The sequence below is a fragment of the Carettochelys insculpta genome, chromosome 11, assembly GCF_033958435.1.
Source record: "Carettochelys insculpta isolate YL-2023 chromosome 11, ASM3395843v1, whole genome shotgun sequence".
Taxonomy (NCBI): Eukaryota; Metazoa; Chordata; order Testudines; family Carettochelyidae; genus Carettochelys; species Carettochelys insculpta.
The window spans coordinates 18,003,228-18,022,273 of record NC_134147.1 but is presented as its reverse complement, the minus strand read 5'-3'; the positions used below and the strand labels follow the sequence as shown (position 1 = coordinate 18,022,273).

Below are 19,046 nucleotides of genomic sequence, written 5' to 3'. Positions count from 1 at the left end.
ACTCGCCCTGCCTGCCCCTCCTTGTGAGCAATGACCCTTGGGTGACCCTGTTACTCAGCCCATACACACAATCGCCGCCCAAGTGGGAGCCCCAGCAGCGCAGCGGGGCCTTGATGGGCAGCGAGGGGCTGGTTTCGGGGCGCTCCGGGGCCGCGGGCAAGAAAGGGCGGGGGCGGGGCGAGATGAGGGAGACGCCTACTTAGCTCCCATTGGCCAGCATCCGCCGAGACGTCATTGCACTGGCTTAGGGAGCGATGGGGCGGCCAGAGACAGCGGGGCAGGCGCTGGGCTGGGGACAAAATCGCTCGGGGAGCAGCAGCGGGACCAGTCCCCCGCCCCCGCCGGGATCCCACCCTGAGACGCCTCTGCCCCGTGGGGAAGCGGCGTAAGGAGCAACCTCTGGGTACGGGGGGAAGGGGGATGCGCGGGCAAGTTGGAGGGAGCGGGGCGGAGGGTGCCGGGGGTGCTGCGGCTGGTAGGAGAGGGTGAGGTCTGGTGGAGGGCTGGAGGGCGTGCACGGACTGGGATGGGGGTTCAGGGCTGGAGGGGGCGGGGTGGGATGGGGGGTGCACGGCTGGAGCGGGGCTGGGCTGGGCTGGGTGCAGGTTTGGCCGGGAGATGCCCGGGCGGAGATGGTTGGTGTAACGCTGGACTGGGGTGCCCGGGCTGGGATGTGGGTTCAAGGGTGCAGGGGGGACCGGGCTGGGATGGGGGTTCAGGGTTGCACGGGATTGCTCGGGCTGGGATGGGGGTGCACGGCTGCAGGGGGGGCCGGGATGGGAGGGGGATTCAGCGCTGCACGGGGTTGCTCGGCCTGGGATGGAGGTGCACCGCTGGAGGGGGGGCCGGGATGGGGGTTCAGGGCTGGAGAGGGGGTTGGGCTGGGATGGGTGTGCACGGCTGGAGGGGGGATGCGCGGGCTGGGATGGGGGGTGCAGGGCAGGAGGGAGGGACTGGTGTTTACGGAGGGGGCGGGATGGGAGATGCTGGGGGAGCGGGGGTCGAGGAGGGATGCCGATGCGGGGTCAGGGCAGGAGGGCGGCCGGGGGCTGCAGGAGCCTGCCCTGGCGGGGAGCGGGGCTCGCCGGGGACTCTCCGTGAGGGGGGCAGGGGGAGGACGCCCGGGCGAGCAGGAGCGGCTCGGGGCCGCCTCCTTGCCCCGGCTGGGGCGAAAGGAGCGGGGCTGGCAGGAGGCCCTGGGCGGGACGGGCTGGGACGTTCCCAAGGCAGCCGCGTGGGGAGCCCCGCCCCGCCCCGCCCCGCCCCGCCCGCTGGTGGGCCCGGCGCTGGGTGCCAGGGGACGTGGTGAATGCCCAGGCGAACCTACGTGCATTTCTGCACACCAGCCCCGGGCTCGGGCTGTTGCAACGGCTGGGCTGGGCTGGGCCAGTGGGAGCGTGCGGGGCTCGTCGGCTGCAGCGCTGGGGCGGGCGCCGTGATGCACGGGCCTCCAGCGAGGGGGAGGGGGAAAGACGGTGGGGGGGTACACACGTGGGGGAGGGGGTCGGAGCCTTTTCTAGCCCTGGGATCCCGCCCAGCGCCCGGATTCTGCACTGCATCAAAGCCAGGCTGGTTCCCCAGCCTAAGCCATCTGGATCTGGGTGGCCCTGGGTTCCTAGCCCCATGGCTAGCAGGGGGAGAGGGTGGCCCGGCTTGCTGGCTACCCGGCATCAGTTTTGGCCTCTTGTAAACTGTCACCTAATGGCAATAGCTGATACAAGATGTGGCTGGGGTGCAGGGCCTTTCCTCTCGAGCAGCGGGGAGCAAACCTCTTCACAACAGGCCCCACTTTTCAACCCTGCCGTCAGCAACCCCCACCCCCAACCTGTCTCATCACACCGAGGGAAATTTCAGTTCCCTTCGTAAGAAAAAAAAACCCTCCTTTTGGTACATGTGAGGAGATAAGTCTGTAGAATGGAACAACGTCATTAGTTGGTACAGAAATGTGAACATGCCAACGTAAAACCAGTACCAGTTTTCAGCATTTGTAATGAGATGGATAAGCCTGAGACCCAGCAACTGATTGTGCAGCCCCAGCTTACAAAATGTCACTCCCCCCACCTTGCTCACCCCTGCCCTATAGGGCGTGTAAGCCGATCTAGCCCTGGCTGGCCTTTTGCCCTCTACGTCACCGATTCTTGGCCTATTTTCTTTTGAAGACCTCTAAACCTTAACAAATTTAACAGCCGTCCGGGAGCACTTGAAAGACTAACCAAATGATTTCTTAGGTGATGAGCTTTGGTGGGACTGACCCACTTCTTCAGATCTTCGTTAAATCTGAAGCAGTGGGTCTGTCCCAGCAAAGCTCATCACCTAACAAATCATTTGGTTAGTCTTTAAAGTGCTCCTGGGCGGCTGTTTTGGTTTGTTAGAATACAGACTGACACGGCGACCACCCTGGTACTATCCTAACAAATGCGGGAATCTTAGCTCTAGTCAGTAGACCCCAGGGGACCATGGGTTGAAAATCACTGATCTAGGCCCCCAGTGAAAATGCATGGACTAACAGAAGAAGCCATCAACCAATATCACATAACAGCAAGATCTGCGACAATGCCAACCAGCATCCCAGTGATATTTATGTGTGGTAGCTCCTAAGAACCCCAGTCATGGACCAGACCCCACAGTAAGAGCATAAAACCTGCTAGACTAGGTCAGACCATACTCCTTTTTGCCCAGTGTCCTGTCTCCAGCTGTGGCACGTACCAGTGCTTCTGGGGTGGGGTGCAGAGAACAAGCCAATTACAGCGTGATTCACCCCAGGCTTTGGTTAGCCGGTGAATGGGTCTCCCCAAGCGTGGAGTTACATCCCTCACCATCTTGGCTAATCCACCACTGGCCCTGTCTGGTTTTTTTTTTTAATCCCATTATTCTTCTGGCCATCACAACATGCCCTGGCAATGAGTTCCGTCAGATAGTTATGCACTTGCTTGTATTAAACCAGCTGCCTATTAATTTAATTGCCTGGTCCCCATTGTTGGTACTGTGTGAAAGGGTCAATAACACATCTCTAGTCACTTTTTCCACACTGTTCACGATTTGACAAACCTTAGTCATCTCTTTCCTTAGCTAAACAGCCCTAATCTTTTAATCCCAGGTTGTATGGAGTTGTTCAGTGGCCTTGGTCATCTTTGATGTATGGTGTGAGTGCACCATGCCGTGTGTGTGTGTGTGTGTGTGTAGGCATTATCATATTTTCTTTCATATTTTCTGACCCTTCCTACTAGTTCCTGGTATACCCTTAATCCAGGGGTGGCCAATCAGTTAGCCATGTATTATCTATCTATCTATCTATCTGTCTATCTAAAATATATAATACATGACTCAATGTCCTCCCACCTCCCAGAGCCAGGCACCCCCAGCCCTTCCCCACCCGCTCTAACCCAATGCCGATGCGCAGACACACACACACACCACTGCTGCCACACGCTACTCTCTCCAAGCACTGGGCATGTACTCAGAGCAGGGCTAAGCACTCCCAGCACACAGCTCCGAGTGGGAGCTGCATTTAATTGCTGGAAGACACGCAGGTGGGCCACCCCATCTTAGTCTTTTTGACTGCTGCTGCACAGTGAGCAGAAGTTTTCAGACAACTAGGCACAGTGTCTTATAGATCTGTTTCTTGGGTGATAAGCTAGGTAAATTTTCTTGCACTGCACAAAAAATAAACAGTCCCTTAGCACCTGATGACGAAAGCTCATTACCTAATAAATAAAACTGTTAGTTTTTAACGAGCTCCGGGACTGCTTGTTTTCTGTGAAGCTACATGGCCAATCCTCTGAGAGAACAAGAAGTCCATCTGATGAAGTGGGTTTTTGCCCATGAAAGCTTATGCTCCAAAATATCGGTTAGTCTATAAAGTGCCACAAGACTTCTTGTCGTTCTCGAAGCTACAGACTAACACGCCTACCTCTCTGATACTCCTCTGAGACTATTTCTTATGCTAGACACTGTACAAAGAAACAGATGTCCTTGTCCCAAAGAGCTATCTGTCGAGCTGTGGAACCTAGGTGTTAGTATATTAAAGGTTTCTGGAGTGAGGTGGGAAATAGACTCTGTGAACATCACCACCCCAAATTTCCCTTGAAAATCTCAAAAAATGTTAAAATGGAAAAAAATTTACACATCAGATCTGCATGTGTTGTGTGATTTTGTAGATGAATCGATTTTAAAGCCAGGTGGCAGGTTTTGTTCCTCTCAGCGAAAACAGCGAACATTTGTCAATTTCTACTTGAATTATGGGGTCACTTTCTAGTTCATTCCATCCTTGGGGAGGGCATCTCACGTTCCAGCCCAGTGCTGCAATGGGCGATTGCAAATACCTCAAGTCCAGGGATAGATTTTTGTTTTGCTCTGGTTTGAAATAAAAATGATCCCTGCTGGAATTTTAAAAGTTCTCAAGCCCTTTGAGTTGGTGTCAGGTTTCATTAACTCAGTAACATCTGGGGTCCAATTTGACTTTACAGCACTTTCTAAAATCAGGATGGACAAAGTCCTAAGCAATTTTGTTTTGTGTTGCTGTGCACTGTTAAATATATCCCATGTTACATCCCAGAGGCTGCATTTCAACACTGGGTGGGGGATCGCTGTATAAATTGCTGATGCGAGCCCAACCCACAGATGGCTGCTTCTGACCAACGGGTGAGAGATTCATATTTAAATAGCCCCTGTGCCCCACCCCAGAGGCAGCTGCATTTTAGCACCAAGTGAGCAATCCCTGTGCAACCTTGTGGTTATTAATACCTACCTCTTACATAGTATGTTTCAGCTTCAATTTTCAAAGCAGTGTACAAAGGAGTGCTTTGTAAAGAGGTCAGTATCATTAGCTCTATTTTACAGATGGGAACACTGAGGTACAGGGAGGTAAATGATTTGCCCAGCAGGCCAGTGACTGAGCTTGACAAAGTTGAACTGTAGAGTCCAAGCTATCAGCTACCCTTGCACAATCCATTAGACCCCAGAGCTAGGACTAGAACCCAGGAGTCCTGAGTTCTAGCCCCTCCCCAATCTAATTAATAGTTACCCGCCTCCTGGCTGTATGAGCCAAAGAAAAATTCAGTAACAAGTTCATGTGACTTGTCCAAAGCTGGAGGTGGGGAACTGAACACAGATGCCCTGGACTTTAAGGTTCCGGTTGGTATTTCCGACTCTGGGAGGAGAGTGGATTCTAATGAGAGCAGCAGCAAGCTGGGACTCCAGCTTTCTAGGTTTCTCCCTTGCCTGTTCCTCCTGTCTGCTCTGTGCCCAGTGCTCTGCAGGTGTCTCCAAGGTGAAGGAACAGATGAGCAGAGGGCTCTGGCTGTGACTGGGCGTGTACGTGCATCTCAAATTTCCTGGCCCCCAGCACATTTCAAACGTGCACCCGCCTGATGGAAATGGGTGATTCAGAGCAGAGACACCACCTTTTTCCTGACCACAGCTGCATCTGCATCCTTCTGAGAAGCCTGACTCAGCATCTGGGGACACACTGGGGAGTCCTAAGATGCTCCAAGTCAGAAAAGCTGCCCTGCCCCTCCCACAAAGCCAGCACATCCCCGTCAAAGGGAACTCCGTCTCTGGCCTGTTAGTTCTTGAGCTGCCGAGGACATGGGAAGACTGGGAGCCAGGACAGTGGAGGGGGGAGGTATCATTCCCAGCTGTGTGAGAGGAGTGGGGACTAGTGGTTAGAGCTGGGAGTTGGGACTCCTGGGTTCTGTGGCAGGCTTGGGAGGAAAATTATCCCTAGTTGTTAGAAAGGGCGATGTGGGAGTCAGGACACTTGGGTTTTATCCCCAGTGGCAGGGGATGGTTTAGTGGATTAGAGTAGGGAAGCTGGAAGCCAGGAGACTCGGGTGTGGGCCCTGGCTCTGGACGGAGGTGCTGTGGGGTTAGAACTGGGGGAAGTCCTGGGAGAAGGATCCTGGTTCTCTCCTCAGCTATGGGAGAAGAGTGGCCTCCTGTGGCGTGAACAGCATGTCAGGATTCCTGGTCACTCTCCTTGGCTTTGGCAGAATAGTCCCAGGGAGGTGGCTGAGTTCATCTGTATCTTCACAAAACAATAAAGCAGGTCCCCTGTCACCTTAAAGACTAGCAAAATAATGTATTAGGTGATGAGCTTTCCTGGGGCAGACCCACTTCCCCTCTTCTTCTGAAGAAGTGGATCTGCCCCGCGAAAGCGCGTCACCTAATACGTTAGCTTGTTGGTCTTTAAAGCGCTACAGGCCTGGCTTTATTGTTTTGGCTTTGAGAGGGCAGCATGAATGCATCATAGGGAGCAGTTGGTCAGCTGGGGGAGTCAGCAGGTGAAGGGTTAACCTGGTTTGCTCCCAGGGCTCTGCCCAGCCAGCCAGGCAAGGGACTCCCAGAGGCACTAGGCCGCCTGCCTGCCAGGGGTCACTGGCTGCCCTGCACGTAGCTTTATGCTAATGGTTAAGCAGTGTCTGTAGCCTGGAGCGCAATTGCTGAGAGCAGCTGGCAGCCATGCATGCTGCTGCCTCTGCAGGTCCCAGGGGATTCCTGGCCGGGTTAACCCCACCCACCCTCAGCTCTCTGGGGGAGGAGGGGCCAGGGAGCAGGGTGGGGTGGGTGTCAGCCAAGGTGGGAAAAGTACCCCAAAAGTTACTTGAGTAAAAGTACAGCTGCTTGGGGAGGGGATGTACTTAAGTACAAGTTGCTGCCGTCCCTCGGGAAAGCTACTTGAGTGAAAGTACATGCCCAAACGTACACATCACCTCTTGATTGTACTCAAGTATCCAGAGGTAAAAGCAGCTGCACTTTTACTCAAGTAACTTTTGGGGTACTTTTTCCACCCCTGGGTGTCAGCCTCACTGGCCAGCTGTCAAGGGCTGCATAAGATCAGTTGATTGGCGGGCACTCCCGGGCTGGGAACCAGGGCGGTCCTGAGGGGTGGGCAGGACCGGAAGGAACCACCCTCCACTGTGCTGCTGGCCTTGCTGCACCCCCACCCAGTCCCCTGAGCCCCGACCTGCCCAACAGGCCTGGGATTACCTGGGGCAGAGAGTGGGGGCAGTAGCAGCCCCCACGCCCCACTCACCATGTGGGCAACACACCACGAGTAGCAGCCCCCCACCGCCCCACCTCATCTGGGGACACAGCGCACGTGCTACTTCAGAGGGGCTGGAGTAGGGGAGTCGGGAGCCAGGACTCCTGGGTTCAGTCCCCAGCCTGAGGCAGGGAGTGGGTGTCCGGACTTGGTGAGGTTGCTGGCTCTGGAGCAATCGCCTGAGGCTGGTGACCCAGGGAGGATTTGTACATAATCCTGGAAAACTTAATATTAGAGGCCGTGCTATTTTCTGGGAGAACCCAGGAATCCTGACTCCCAGCCCCCGTGTGCTAACCACTAGGCCACCCTGCCTGTACACCCAGACCACTCCTGGTCATTGCTTCACATGCTGGGTGTCTTTCCTTTGGTGGGCTCAGGGCGTGTCCCCAGTGGTGTGAGTCTTGGTGCTGTAAGCTGCCTGCCTCAAGCGCTTACTGGGGTTTCCTCTCTGCAGAGCCCTCCATGGCTGAGATTGTGATGAAGAAGGGGCTGCCCCTGGCTGGCCGGACCCTGGCAGAGATCCCAGTATCCCCTCTTCACTTTGTGTCAGCATCGAGAGCCCACCAGAGGAACCCGGACCATGTCCGAAGGGGCGCCAAGGTACAAATGGGCCTGACCAGGTTAGATTCATGGCAGTGCAGGGCTGGAAGGAATCTTGAGGGGTCATCGGAGCCAGTCCCAGGAAACCCAGAACATCCCTGAGCCTTTGCCCAATCTCTTCTTACAACTCTCCCAGGCTGGGGTTTCCACACCCTGCTCCAGAGCTTAACCAGGCTCAGAGTTAGAAAGCTGTTCCTAATATCTAACCTAACTCTCCCTTACTGCAGATTAAGCTCACTTCTCCATGTCCTACATGGAGACCAGCTGACCTCCTTGGACCAGCCCTTTACATATTGGAAGCCTCTTATCACCGTAGATTCTGGGACAGAAGTGTGCCCATTGGGAATGGCCTTTCCCCTCTCGGGGGTGCCTGCTCCAGCCTGCCCACCCCCGGGAGGACTGCATGACCCAGGAGAGCTAGGAACGGGGCCTTTCCTTCCAGGGCAGGTTTCCCAAACTTTATATAGTTGGGACCCGGCTTTTTTCAGAACCTTTTTTGGTGGCCCAAAAATATAAACGTATTTTAAAAAAAAAAGAAAAACGAATAAATGTTCTGTTTATTATTTATTCACAATAACGATAGTACATAGCGATAATTTGTATATTTTCTAAGGACCGGTATTTTTTTTTCCATGGGCTGGTACTGGACCACGCGGTTCTAGGGGACACTGTTGCCGATCTGGCTCCAGGATGGGGGAATAGACTGGCTTATGTGGGGAAGAGAATGGGATGCAGGTACCGCACTGTATCCCAGCCCCCACCCACAGAGGGGTAATGTTTCTCCTCTTTCCCAGACTTGCAGCCCGGACTGGACCGTTAAGCCTGCTGTTATCCCCAAATCCTCTGTCAGTCCTAGACCTGCTTGCCCCGGGTGCCAGGCTCCTGTGCTGGGGCAAGGCGGTGGCTCTCTGCTTTGGACACCCCAGCCGGACCACGTCCTGCCCCTTTTTCTGGTGCGTTTCACAGGGCCCTGGCGCTTGTACCATCAGAACTCTCCTGCCGTGGACAGGCTAACGGCTGAAGATGTGCAAAAGGCCAGAGACGCTAAGGTGTCTCCCATCCAGCCCTACAGACACATGGTAAGGGCGTGGGGTCTGGTGGTTGGAGTAGGGGCTGTGGGACTCTGCGTTCCTGGTTCTCAGTTCAAGAAGGAGTGTAGTGGTTAGACCAGGGAGCTAGGACCCCCAGGTTCCAGCCGCACCTGTGGGAGGTGAGTGGGGTCTGGGAAGCAAGGGGTTGGGAGACAAAATTCCTGGGGTGCCTTTCTCTCTGGGTGTGTCTACACAGCAGTTACTTCAGAACAATGGCCACTATTCTGAAATAACATTCCCAGCGTCTACACAGCAAAGCCAATGTTTCGAAACAATTTCCAAATAGCAGAGGACTTACTTGGAATTCTGCAAACCTCATTCTCCAAGCAACAGCGCCTATTCCGCAATCGATGTTTCGGAATAGGGGCTGCATAGACAGAGGATAGGATAGGATAGCTTATTCTGTAGCCTCTCTGCCCAGGAAGTGAGTCGACGTTGTTCGCTGGGTCTGGGCTAACGAGGGACCCCTTTCTGTCCCCATTCTGCCATGGGGTGAGAGGGGCACTGTCTGGGAGTCACGGCCACTCTGTTTTGCAGCTCAGCGACAAATCCTGTGAGCGGAAAGTCCCTGCAACTCGGCTAGGCAGGCTGGCCAGCTTCGGGGGTAAGGAGCATCTGGCGCGTGCCCTGATAAGGGAAGTTCTGCCCTGTGGAAAGGTCCCCGCTGATCGGGGGTAGGTGGGGGGGACTTGGAGCATTTCCCCTCTAGGGGATCCCAGCTTCAATCTTTATTATCAGAGGGGTCCAGGGTTGGACAGAGCCCGAGCCCATGGAGGCACTCTGTGTGCCCCGCACTAGCCTTGCTGCAGTTGGTCTGGAGGGACACACACAGGGGCTGGTGGTCTCCAGGGCAGCAGGAGACAGTAGGCCAAGAAGGAAAGTGTTCCCAGGGGGCCGCATCAGCCTTTCCACGGGGTTCAAGGGGTGACTCGGGTGCTTTGTGGGGTGGGCAGCTCTGGAGGGCCAGGGGAGCTTGGTGTCCCTCTTCCCCCGGCCTGGTGTGTTACTCCTCTGCTCTTCCCTAGGCTTAGCCGTGAGCGTTGGGATTGGGGTCTTGGTGGAAGCTGCCAAGAAATCCTTGTGGGCAGAAAGGCTTGTGAATGGTGAGTGGCGGGCATGGAAGACAGGCCACTCAAATCGTGGGAATCTCCCTCGCACACTCAGGCACACTGGTGAGCCGGCATGGACGCAATCAGAATCCATCTTGCATTCAGACCTGGGTCTGGTCAAGTACAGACGCTCCTGAAATCCCTCTCGCACACTCAGACACGCCTGGGGTCAGGTACAGATACATTTGGAATCCCCCTCGCACGCTCATTGATGCAAACATGCGCTCTTGTGCATACACCTGGGGCTCTCTTACACTAGCTCCTCCCACAACGTTGGAAGCTCCTTGGGCTCAATGCACAGATAATCACACTTGGGCACTTGCCCGCTTAGCATCTCACGCCCCCTGGGGCGCACACGGGGAAGGTTGCACGTCAGATGTGTGAACGTGGAATCACACCTGCTCAGAATCGCCCATTCTGCGACTCAGAGGTATTGGACGCCCATTTGCATCATGCACTGCGGCTGCGTGGAGACCCCTGCCCTGTCTGCGTGGAAGTGGAGAGGGGGCATCTTTCCTGGGACCTCATTATCTCCTGGCTGCTTGAGGGGTGGAAAAGCAGCCTCAGCCCAAGGGCCTGAACCTGCGTTTTGGGCTGGAGTGCAGGGCAGCAGCTGAGCCCAAGGGCTGGTGTGATTCTAGCGCTGAGGCCGGGCTCCCATGGAAGGGGTTTGGGGGTGGCAGCCAGGCAGGGCGGGGCCCCTTGCCTGCAGGCAGGGCTGAAAGGTTTCAAAATGTCTTCAGGTGAAGAAATGAGCAAAATCCACAGGGCTGTTTGGGCAGCCTGGGGGGCGGAGTTGCCAGTTGTCAGTGACGTCACAGCTGCAGGGAAAAGGGTCCCCAGCTCCAGTGTGCAAAACAGACCTCCTGCAGGGGGTCCCTGGCTGCCGGATGGGCAGTGCTGTGGTTGACAGGTGGGGATCAGTGCTGATGGGAGGGGTTAGCTCTGTCTGTTCCTCCCCCGCCCAGGTGAGCTATCGCCTTTGAGCTCACGGGCCCTGCTGTCTGAAGCCAACGCAGAGCGGATTGTCCGGACCCTGTGCAAGGTGCGGGGTGCAGCCCTGAAACTCGGCCAGATGCTGAGCATCCAAGGTGAGGAGAGACTGGAGGGGTGGGGGGCAGTCAGCACCCCAAGTCCAGGTCGGGATTGTTCCCTACCGTCTATTTGTCAGGGCTCCCTGGCCGCGTCTACACGTGCACGCTACTTCGAAGTAGCGGCGCCAACTTCGAAATAGCGCCTGTCATGGCTACACGTGTTGGGCGCTATTTCGAAGTTGAGATCGACGTTAGGCGGTGAGACGTCGAAGTCACTAACCCCATGAGGGGATGGGAATAGCGCCCTACTTTGAAGTTGAACGTCGAAGTAGGGACTGTGTAGACGATCCGCGTCCCACAACATCGAAATAGCGGGGTCCGCCATGGCGGCCATCAGCTGAGGGGTTGAGAGACGCTCTCTCTCCAGCCCCTGCGGGGCTCTATGGTCACCGTGTGCAGCAGCCCTTAGCCCAGGGCTTCTGGCTGCTGCTGCGGCAGCTGGGGATCCATGCTGCAGGCACAGGGTCTGCAACTAGTTGTCGGCTCTGTGGATCTTGTGTTGTTTAGTGTGTCTGGGAGGGGCCCTTTAAGGGAGCGGCTTGCTGTTGAGTCCGCCCTGTGACCCTGTCTGCAGCTGTTCCTGGCACCCTTATTTCGATGTGTGCTACTTTGGCGTGTAGACGTTCCCTCGCAGCGCCTATTTCGATGTGGTGCTGCCCAACGTCGAAGTTGAACGTCGACGTTGCCAACCCTGGGGGACGTGTAGACGTTATTCATCGAAATAAGCTATTTCGATGTAGTGTGCACGTGGAGATGTAGCCCCTAATGCTGAACTCCGCTGCCTCCCCCAGGTATAGGGCTTGCTGGGGTGGGGGGCAGTTTCCCAGCCTGACCCGCCCTTTGCTCTGCCCCACTGCTCCCTCCCTGCAGCACAGCATTGTGAGAAGTGGGATCCCCAATGTCACATCCCCACCAGCCCAGTCTCTGATGCTCCTCCCTGCTTTGTACCCCCAGATGACGCCCTTATGGACCCTGCGCTCCAGAAGATCTTTGAGAGAGTCAGGCACAGTGCTGACTTCATGCCGACTAAACAAATGATGGTGAGTGGGCGTGTGGGGGAGCAGACTGAGAAGAGGAAGGCGTGGGGGGGTGTGGGAAGGTGGGGGCCACGCTGGATCCAGGGGGGGTGGTTGGCATTGACCCTGCTGGTCTCCCTTTTCCATGCAGGGAGTGTTGAACAGCGAGCTGGGCCCAGACTGGCGCAGGCGGCTGGCCTGGTTTGAGGAGCGCCCCTTCGCGGCGGCTTCCATTGGGCAGGTGCATCTGGCCCAGCTGCTGGATGGGCGCAATGTGGCCATGAAGATCCAGGTATCAGCCGGGCTGAGGCACGCCCAGATCCCCATGGCAACCTCCGCCTCGGCAGGGCGGTAGCCATGTTGGAAGCCGGCTCTCCGGAGGCGCTGGGGGCCATGTTGGAGGCTGGTCCCTCTTGGGACACTGGCGGCCATGCTGGAGGCCAGTCCCCCTGGGGCGTCAGGCGGTGGTGACCATATCAGAGGCTCAGTGCCATGTGGGTCTCACGCCGCCCCGACAGGCTGCAGCCAGGATGAAGGCCAAACACTAGCGCGCCAAGGAGCAGCTGTGTCCTTGTGCTGCCATCTTGGCAAGCAAGTCCAGATGTCCTCTTCTGAGGGGGTGGCCAGGCTGGCAGGTGTTAATGACCCCCTCCCCCCTCAGAGCCCTGATTTCACCCCATCCAATGGGCTATCATGTCCCAGCCTGGACCTCCAAGGCTGGTGCCTGTTTGCCCAAGGGGCTGATGGGAAAGGTCTTGGCATCTGTGGCATTGGACTGAAGGAGCTTCTTACATCCCCCGCCCACGGCAGCATTTAACTTCCTGCCCTGGATCCTTCGAGGACCTCAGTGGCCCCACGTGCCCCCTTTGGTTTGTGACATCTGTACCAGGGGCAGGCCCCAGCCCACCTGGCCTGACCCTGTTTCCCTCTCCCCCAGTACCCAGGCATTGCCCAGAGCATCAACAGTGACGTCCGGAACCTCATCTCCCTGCTGAGTCTGAGCAACGCGCTGCCTGAAGGTACCAGGTTCCAATCCCACGGTCCCACCCTCCCCGGATGCCACCACACCTCACCCCCTGCTGGTCACGAGAGAGCAAGCCTGGCCGGGCCTCTCCCCACGAGACAGGGGCCCGGTGTCCTGGCCAAACCCCATTGCTTCTAATGACATTCTGTGAGCATGGGGAGCCATCCCCAGCTCTGTGAGGGCAGTGGGCTCGTGTGGCTCAGAGCAGCAAGTGTTGGCAGTTCGGTCTCCTCGGGTTTCCACCTTGACCACATGTGGCTTTGGGCAAGTCCCCTGCCCCACTGGGTGCCTCAGTTTCCCTGTCTCTCAATGGGGATAGTGACAGAGGTGGTGACTCCCTCTGAGACCCCAGATGCTGGACTGAACCGGGCCCTGGCACTGAAATCCCTTCCTTGCCCCCTTCCCTGCAGGACTCTTCCCGGAACATGCCATTGAAGTGATGAGCCGAGAGCTGGCCCTGGAGTGCGACTACAAGCGGGAGGCAGCCTGTGCCATGAGGTTTCAGTGAGTGCCCGTGTCAGCATCACATTCACACTGCCACAGTCTCTCTGGAGGTGGTACTGTCAGCCCAGTCGCCTGGGGGCTGGTGTTATCAGTCAGGCTGGCATAATCACCTGCAGGGTGGTTTGGCTGGTGCTCAGGCAGAGACACCTGGTGGAGGTGTAGCACAGTCTGGAGTTCTGGCATGTTTGCCTGGGAGATGCCACACATAGACCCACCCACCTGGTAAAGGGATAGTACAGGCGGCCGCTCTGCACAGTTGCCCTTGGGGATGGTACAGGCAAGGGCAGAGGTCCCCTTGTGTACAGTGGGGAGTTAGGTGGTACTGAGCCTCCACTGATACAGTGTCTCTTGCTACCCTACCCCCACAGAGAGCTGTTGCAGGATGACCCAGTGTTCTACGTGCCGTCGGTGATTGGTGAACTGAGCACCCAGCGGGTGCTGACCACGGAGTTGGTGCCCGGCTTCCCCCTCGACCAGGCCCAGGGGTTGGACCAGGAGACACGCAACCGGGTGAGGATGGGGTGGGAAAGACACTCCTGCATACATGGGATCCCACACCCAGGGACGCACTCCTCATCTGCCCCCTCCATCCCCCAGCGCTCATGCTGCGCTCGTGCCTGACTCAGGACCTGCGCCGGTGACCCTGCTCCATGCCTGACCCTTTCCACCTTACCTCTAGGAGGTAGAGCTGGTGCTGCTCCTGTCAGAGGGTGGCAGTTCCCAGCTGGTTCCCCACAGGACACGGGGCCTGTCATGGGAGGGGGTGTAGCAGGGCTGGGGCCCTGGTGCTCAGTGCTGGGCTCTCTCTCACCCCCGCAGATCTGCGCCAGCATCCTGGATCTGTGTGTGCGGGAGCTCTTCCACTTCCGCTACATGCAGACCGACCCCAACTGGTCCAACTTCTTCTATGATGCACACAGCGGCAGGGTACGGACGCCCCCCGGTTGCCTTCTGTATCAGAGCCAGCGAACAGCGACCCTTTTCCCTGAACGGGGGGGCCCTTTACAGCCCCCCATGTCAGTCGGCCTTGACTCCCTTCCCTGAACGGGGTAACCCCCTACTGCCCCGTGTTGTCCAGCGTGGGGAAAACCCACCAACTCACACATCTGCCCCCTCCCTGTTGCGCCTCTGTCAGCACCCGTCTCTCTCCAATAGGTGGGGATCCCCCCGTGCCCCCGGATCCCTTGTACTGGCAGTGATCTCTCCCACCCCATGTGTCCGTCCCCCGCACCTCCCATGCCAACATTGCCTGAATGGGCTGAGCCCCCGTTTTCTCCCTCCCATCACATCCCCTTCCCCCAGCAGTGCCCCTCACCAGGAACCCCGTGCCAAGACCCTCCTGCCTTGCCAGGTGCCTAGACTACATGGGAGACACAGGCTGGATACTTCGTGCCAACCAGCCCCACAAATGCATCCCCAGTACTGCCCCAGGGCACAGTCTGGGGGGCTCTTGTGCCCCCGACTGTGGACAGCTGCTCCTCCTCCAACAGTGTCACTCAGCCAGGGGTCCAGGCAGCCCTACACCTCCCCCAGCCCCACAAGCACCGTGTGGTGAACTGACCACCCCCGTCCTCATCCCATCCCAGACCTGGCCTCCCCTGCTGATTCTGACCCCCGGCTTTTTCTGTTGGACACCAGGTGGCGCTGCTGGATTTCGGAGCCACCCGCAGCTTTGACAAGGCCTTTACAGATCAGTACATTGAGGTGAGACAGCTGCTGCCGCCGCTGGCTTTGTCCAGCAGGGGGCGCTGCAGGGCGCAGGGCTGGAGTTCTGGCAGTCGCGGGAGCTCCTGGCTATTCCAGCCCTGGCCTCTCCCAGCAGGGGGCGCTGAAGGGAGAGAGGAGGGTTTTGAGCCTGTGCCCATCTCTCATGGCCTCTGGGCTTCTCTGGTTCCAGATCATTCAGGCTGCAGCAGAAGGCAACCGGGCTGGGGTGCTGCAGAAATCCATTCAGCTTCGGTTCCTCACGGGCTACGAGACTCAGGTGAGATACTTGGACCTCGCCCTGGCTGCGGCATGGGGGTGAGGGGCCAGTGCCCAGGTGCTGGGGGCAGAGCTGTGATTCCCCAGCCATCTCCATACCCCCAACCTTGGCCCAACTTCCCTGGCTCTCCTAGCCAGTTCCCAGAACCCATCTCCGTCTGCCTGTGTGCTCCCCTCTGTCACCTCTGGGCCCCCAGGTCCTACCCACCTCCCCCTACCTCTGTGCCTTCAGCTCCCTCTGTCCACTCTGTGCCTCTCGCCCCGTACTCCGACCCCCCCCATGCCCATCTCTGTCTTCTCTATCATATTTCCTTCCCGTCCCTGCCCACCCTCTCAGCTCTCTCTATGCCCCTCAGGTGCTCACACCACCCTGGCCCCCACCCTACCGCCCATTCCCATCCCCCATGTGCTGCCTTGGGCCTGTCCTATGCTCCTCTCCCCAGGTGATGAAGGACGCCCACGTAGATGCCGTGATGATCCTGGGCGAGGCCTTTGCCGCCGACGGCCTGTTCGACTTTGGGGCCCAGAGCACAACACGCCGCATCCACACCCTCTTGCCTATCATGATGCAACACCGCTTGACGCCACCCCCTGAGGAGACCTACTCTCTGCACCGCAAGATGGCCGGCTCCTTCCTCATCTGTGCCCGGCTCGGTGCCCGCATCCACTGCCGGCCCATCTTCCGCCAGGCCTATGCCCGCTACTGGGGCCTGGAGGGCTGAGGCTGCCACGTGGGGGGATGTCCTGAAGGGGTGGGGACCCAGCAGACATGTCAGCATGAAGCACCCACGGGGATCCTGGGAACAGCGGAGTGCCATCATGGAGAGTGCATGGGAGCCCCTGATCAGTGTTTCAAGGGACCTTTCTGAGCTGGACTCCAGGAATTTTTGAGGGAGACTTCATGGAATGTGGGAATTTCAAGGGAGCCCTCAGGACTGTGACAGTTTCAAGGGGTTGCTCCGGGACTGGAGAATTTCAAAGGGGCTCTCATGGAAGGGTGGGAGTTTCAGGGGATCCCTGGGGTAGGTCCCAGGTGAGTTTCGAAGGAGTTCTTACAGGGTGAGAGGGGTTTGGAAGGGATACCAAACAGGGAGCCAGGCTGAGGTGATTGGGTAATTGTTATGGACTTGAGTAAAGCTGGTCATGCTGATGAATTCTACACAGGGGAGCCCAGGGTCTATCCCCCCATTTAACTCCTCCACAATGGGCCAGCCCTCGCTCCAGCTTGGGTCCCCCTCCACCTCCCTGATAAGGAACCAGGCCCTGCAACTCCCTGGAGAACCCTCCACGTCATGCTGGCATCAGAGGAAGAGTAAAGGGGTTGATGTCAAACCCTCCCGCAGAAGGGGAGCAAACCCATCTGTCTCCCAATGGGCCCAGCCAACGTAGCCCATGTGCAGCGTGGTACGCGCCTGTCTTCCCATAGGGGCAGCACCTGGCATGACAGCTCACGCCCACTGCAGCATGTGTGGCCCCTCTCCCGGGGCCTGAGCCAGACATTGGAAGGCCCATGCACTTTACTGTGTGGATATAGTCCTGAGGGGCAGCACCACGCTGTGTTTGGGCCTGTCTGCTCAGAGAGGCATGGCAGCCCAAGCGCGTTGCTGCATGGATGTCTGCCCCCTAGGGACAGAGGCAGGCACTGCAGCCCATGTCTGCCCCATCTAGCACTCCAGGTAGGGCAGCAGACGTTCACGGCAGTCTGAGTCTCTTCCCCAAAAGGGAACTCTTTGAGGACTGTAGTGCAAATGCAGTATCCAGCACCCCCCACGATAAAGGGACAGAAATGCTGACCCGGGGTCTGGGGGGTGTGGCAAAGCCATTGCAAGGGGAGACAAATGACTGGACCTCACAGTGCGGCAATGAAATCTCTTACACCCAGCAGCCCAGTGCACGTTGCTCCTGGAACAAGTTAAAGGCATGCCTCCCTCTGCCCCATGGGGAGGGACATTAGATCTGTGGGTTTGCCTCCCTCTGCCCCATGGGGAGGGACATTAGATCTGTGGGTTTGCCTCCCTCTATCCAATGGGGCGGGACATTAGATCTGTGGGTTTGCCTCCCCCTGCCCAATGGGGAGGGACATTAGATCTGTGGGTTTGCCTCTCTCGTCCAATGAGGCGGGGACGTTAGATGGTTTCAAGGAAGCACGTGGGCTCTCACTGGGCCTTGTCTGATAGCCACCTCTGGGACATAGGGGCCTGGGAGGCCCTTCTGCTTGCATGGGCTGAGATGAGGATGGAGCCTAGATGAATAGGAAGGTGTCAATTCCAAGCAGAGCTGAGGCAGAAGAATCTGATTTGTGCCCTGGGTTTATCTTGAGAAGATTGGTCAGGAGCCCCAAAGGGTCACCATTAGGTTTGCTGAGAAGTGGGGCTGAAGCCCAAGCTCGAACCCCACCCCAGGCAGCGACGCTCTGGCTCTGCCCCCTGCCCCTAGGGTCGTGTCATTGTGTTACCAGCAGGGCAACAGCTGGGTGAGGGGCTATGTCTGCCCATTGCACGATTTGCAGCTGGCCTGTTGGGGGTGTTGCAGCTTTGCATCCGGTGGCAGGAGAAGGGGCTGGAGCACGGGGGTGCCAGGACTCCGTTCCCAATCCCTCCCCCAGGCACACAGGGACTCCGAGGGGGAGGTTAAGCAGCTGCACTTCTGCCATCTGACCACTAAGTGGCGCTGTGTTATCCCTCAAAGGGCTAATTCACCCTGTGCTGAGTTGCAGCCACCTCTGGGGTGGGGTGCCAGGGCTGTTTATACAGTACTTGGATCTCGCCTGGCGCTGAGATGCAGCCAGCTCTGGGGTGAGGTGTGGGGAATGTTTAACGATGCTGCCCATCGTTCAGTGCAGAAGAAGGCTGTATTCCACTGAACCAGCAGGGGGATGTAGGGAGAGGCCATGGAGTGTCCCTGGCTTAGCATTTGCCTGGGACACATGACATATGACTGTTAATGCTAAGAAGTGGCCAGGAGCTGAATTTGGCTGGAGGCAGGGCCTGAGGGGTTAAAGGACTATAGAGCTCCAGCTGAGGGCTCTGACCCTTAGGGCTCTGGCTGCAATGGGACCCTGTTCTGGAAACCTGAGGGATGCATTCGGAAGAAGCCATTTGTCTGGCAGACACCCCCCTCACTTGGGCTGAGCTGCGCCCACTCCTGCAACTTGGCGTTAGGAGCGAAGGGCTGTGGGCTGAGCATGACTGGCAGCTGGGAAAGACAGACTGACAGGAAGCCTGGGCATCTCTGCAGCAGCACATACAAAACCCCTCCAGCTGTCCCCGCCACTCAGCTGCTGGGCTGTGTGCAGGCCTGTCCTCCAGCCACCATCTCCCTGCTCCCCAGGCTTGGCACAAGGTTCTCTCCAGCACACCCTGGCTCAGTGCAGGGCTGAGGTTTGTGGCATAGGCCGCGGTTCCAGGAAACTGATTCCCCTGGGGATGGGCTCCTCCCGCGTTTCCCCTGCCCCTGCCAGGGTATCTCCGAGAAGTGGGGAGGTCACACATCAGCACACCCTCCATGCTGCCCTTGGCCCTGACGTGCCACCCAAAACGAAAGTGCTCTCCCCTGCACCCCCGGACGCACCCTGCAGTGCCCT

At 57.6% G+C, this 19,046-nt stretch overlaps 1 protein-coding gene across 1 annotated transcript; it reads left to right on the top strand.

The window, feature by feature from the left end:
- Positions 1-301: 301 nt before the first annotated feature.
- On the top strand, positions 302-16,542 carry LOC142018997 (atypical kinase COQ8A, mitochondrial-like). Its single transcript, XM_075005307.1, has 15 exons — positions 302-403; positions 7,497-7,642; positions 8,437-8,721; positions 9,271-9,337; positions 9,759-9,836; positions 10,811-10,933; positions 11,891-11,976; positions 12,104-12,244; positions 12,890-12,971; positions 13,387-13,480; positions 13,849-13,990; positions 14,300-14,407; positions 15,119-15,184; positions 15,378-15,464; positions 15,907-16,542. Exons 2-15 carry the CDS (start codon positions 7,505-7,507, stop codon positions 16,183-16,185), a joined length of 1,776 nt encoding a protein of 591 aa, XP_074861408.1. The 5' UTR covers positions 302-403; positions 7,497-7,504; the 3' UTR covers positions 16,186-16,542.
- Positions 16,543-19,046: the final 2,504 nt, after the last annotated feature.

What these genes read in the sequence shown, in the direction of transcription:
- LOC142018997 (XM_075005307.1), top strand. Translation starts at nt 7,505, where the DNA reads ATGGCTGAGATTGTGATGAAGAAGGGGCTGCCCCTGGCTGGCCGGACC. An exon ending in ATGTCCGAAGGGGCGCCAAG is followed by an intron (nt 7,643 to 8,436) that starts GTACAAATGGGC and finishes CCTCTTTCCCAG; the next exon opens with ACTTGCAGCCCGGACTGGAC. An exon ending in TGCCGACTAAACAAATGATG is followed by an intron (nt 11,977 to 12,103) that starts GTGAGTGGGCGT and finishes TTTTCCATGCAG; the next exon opens with GGAGTGTTGAACAGCGAGCT.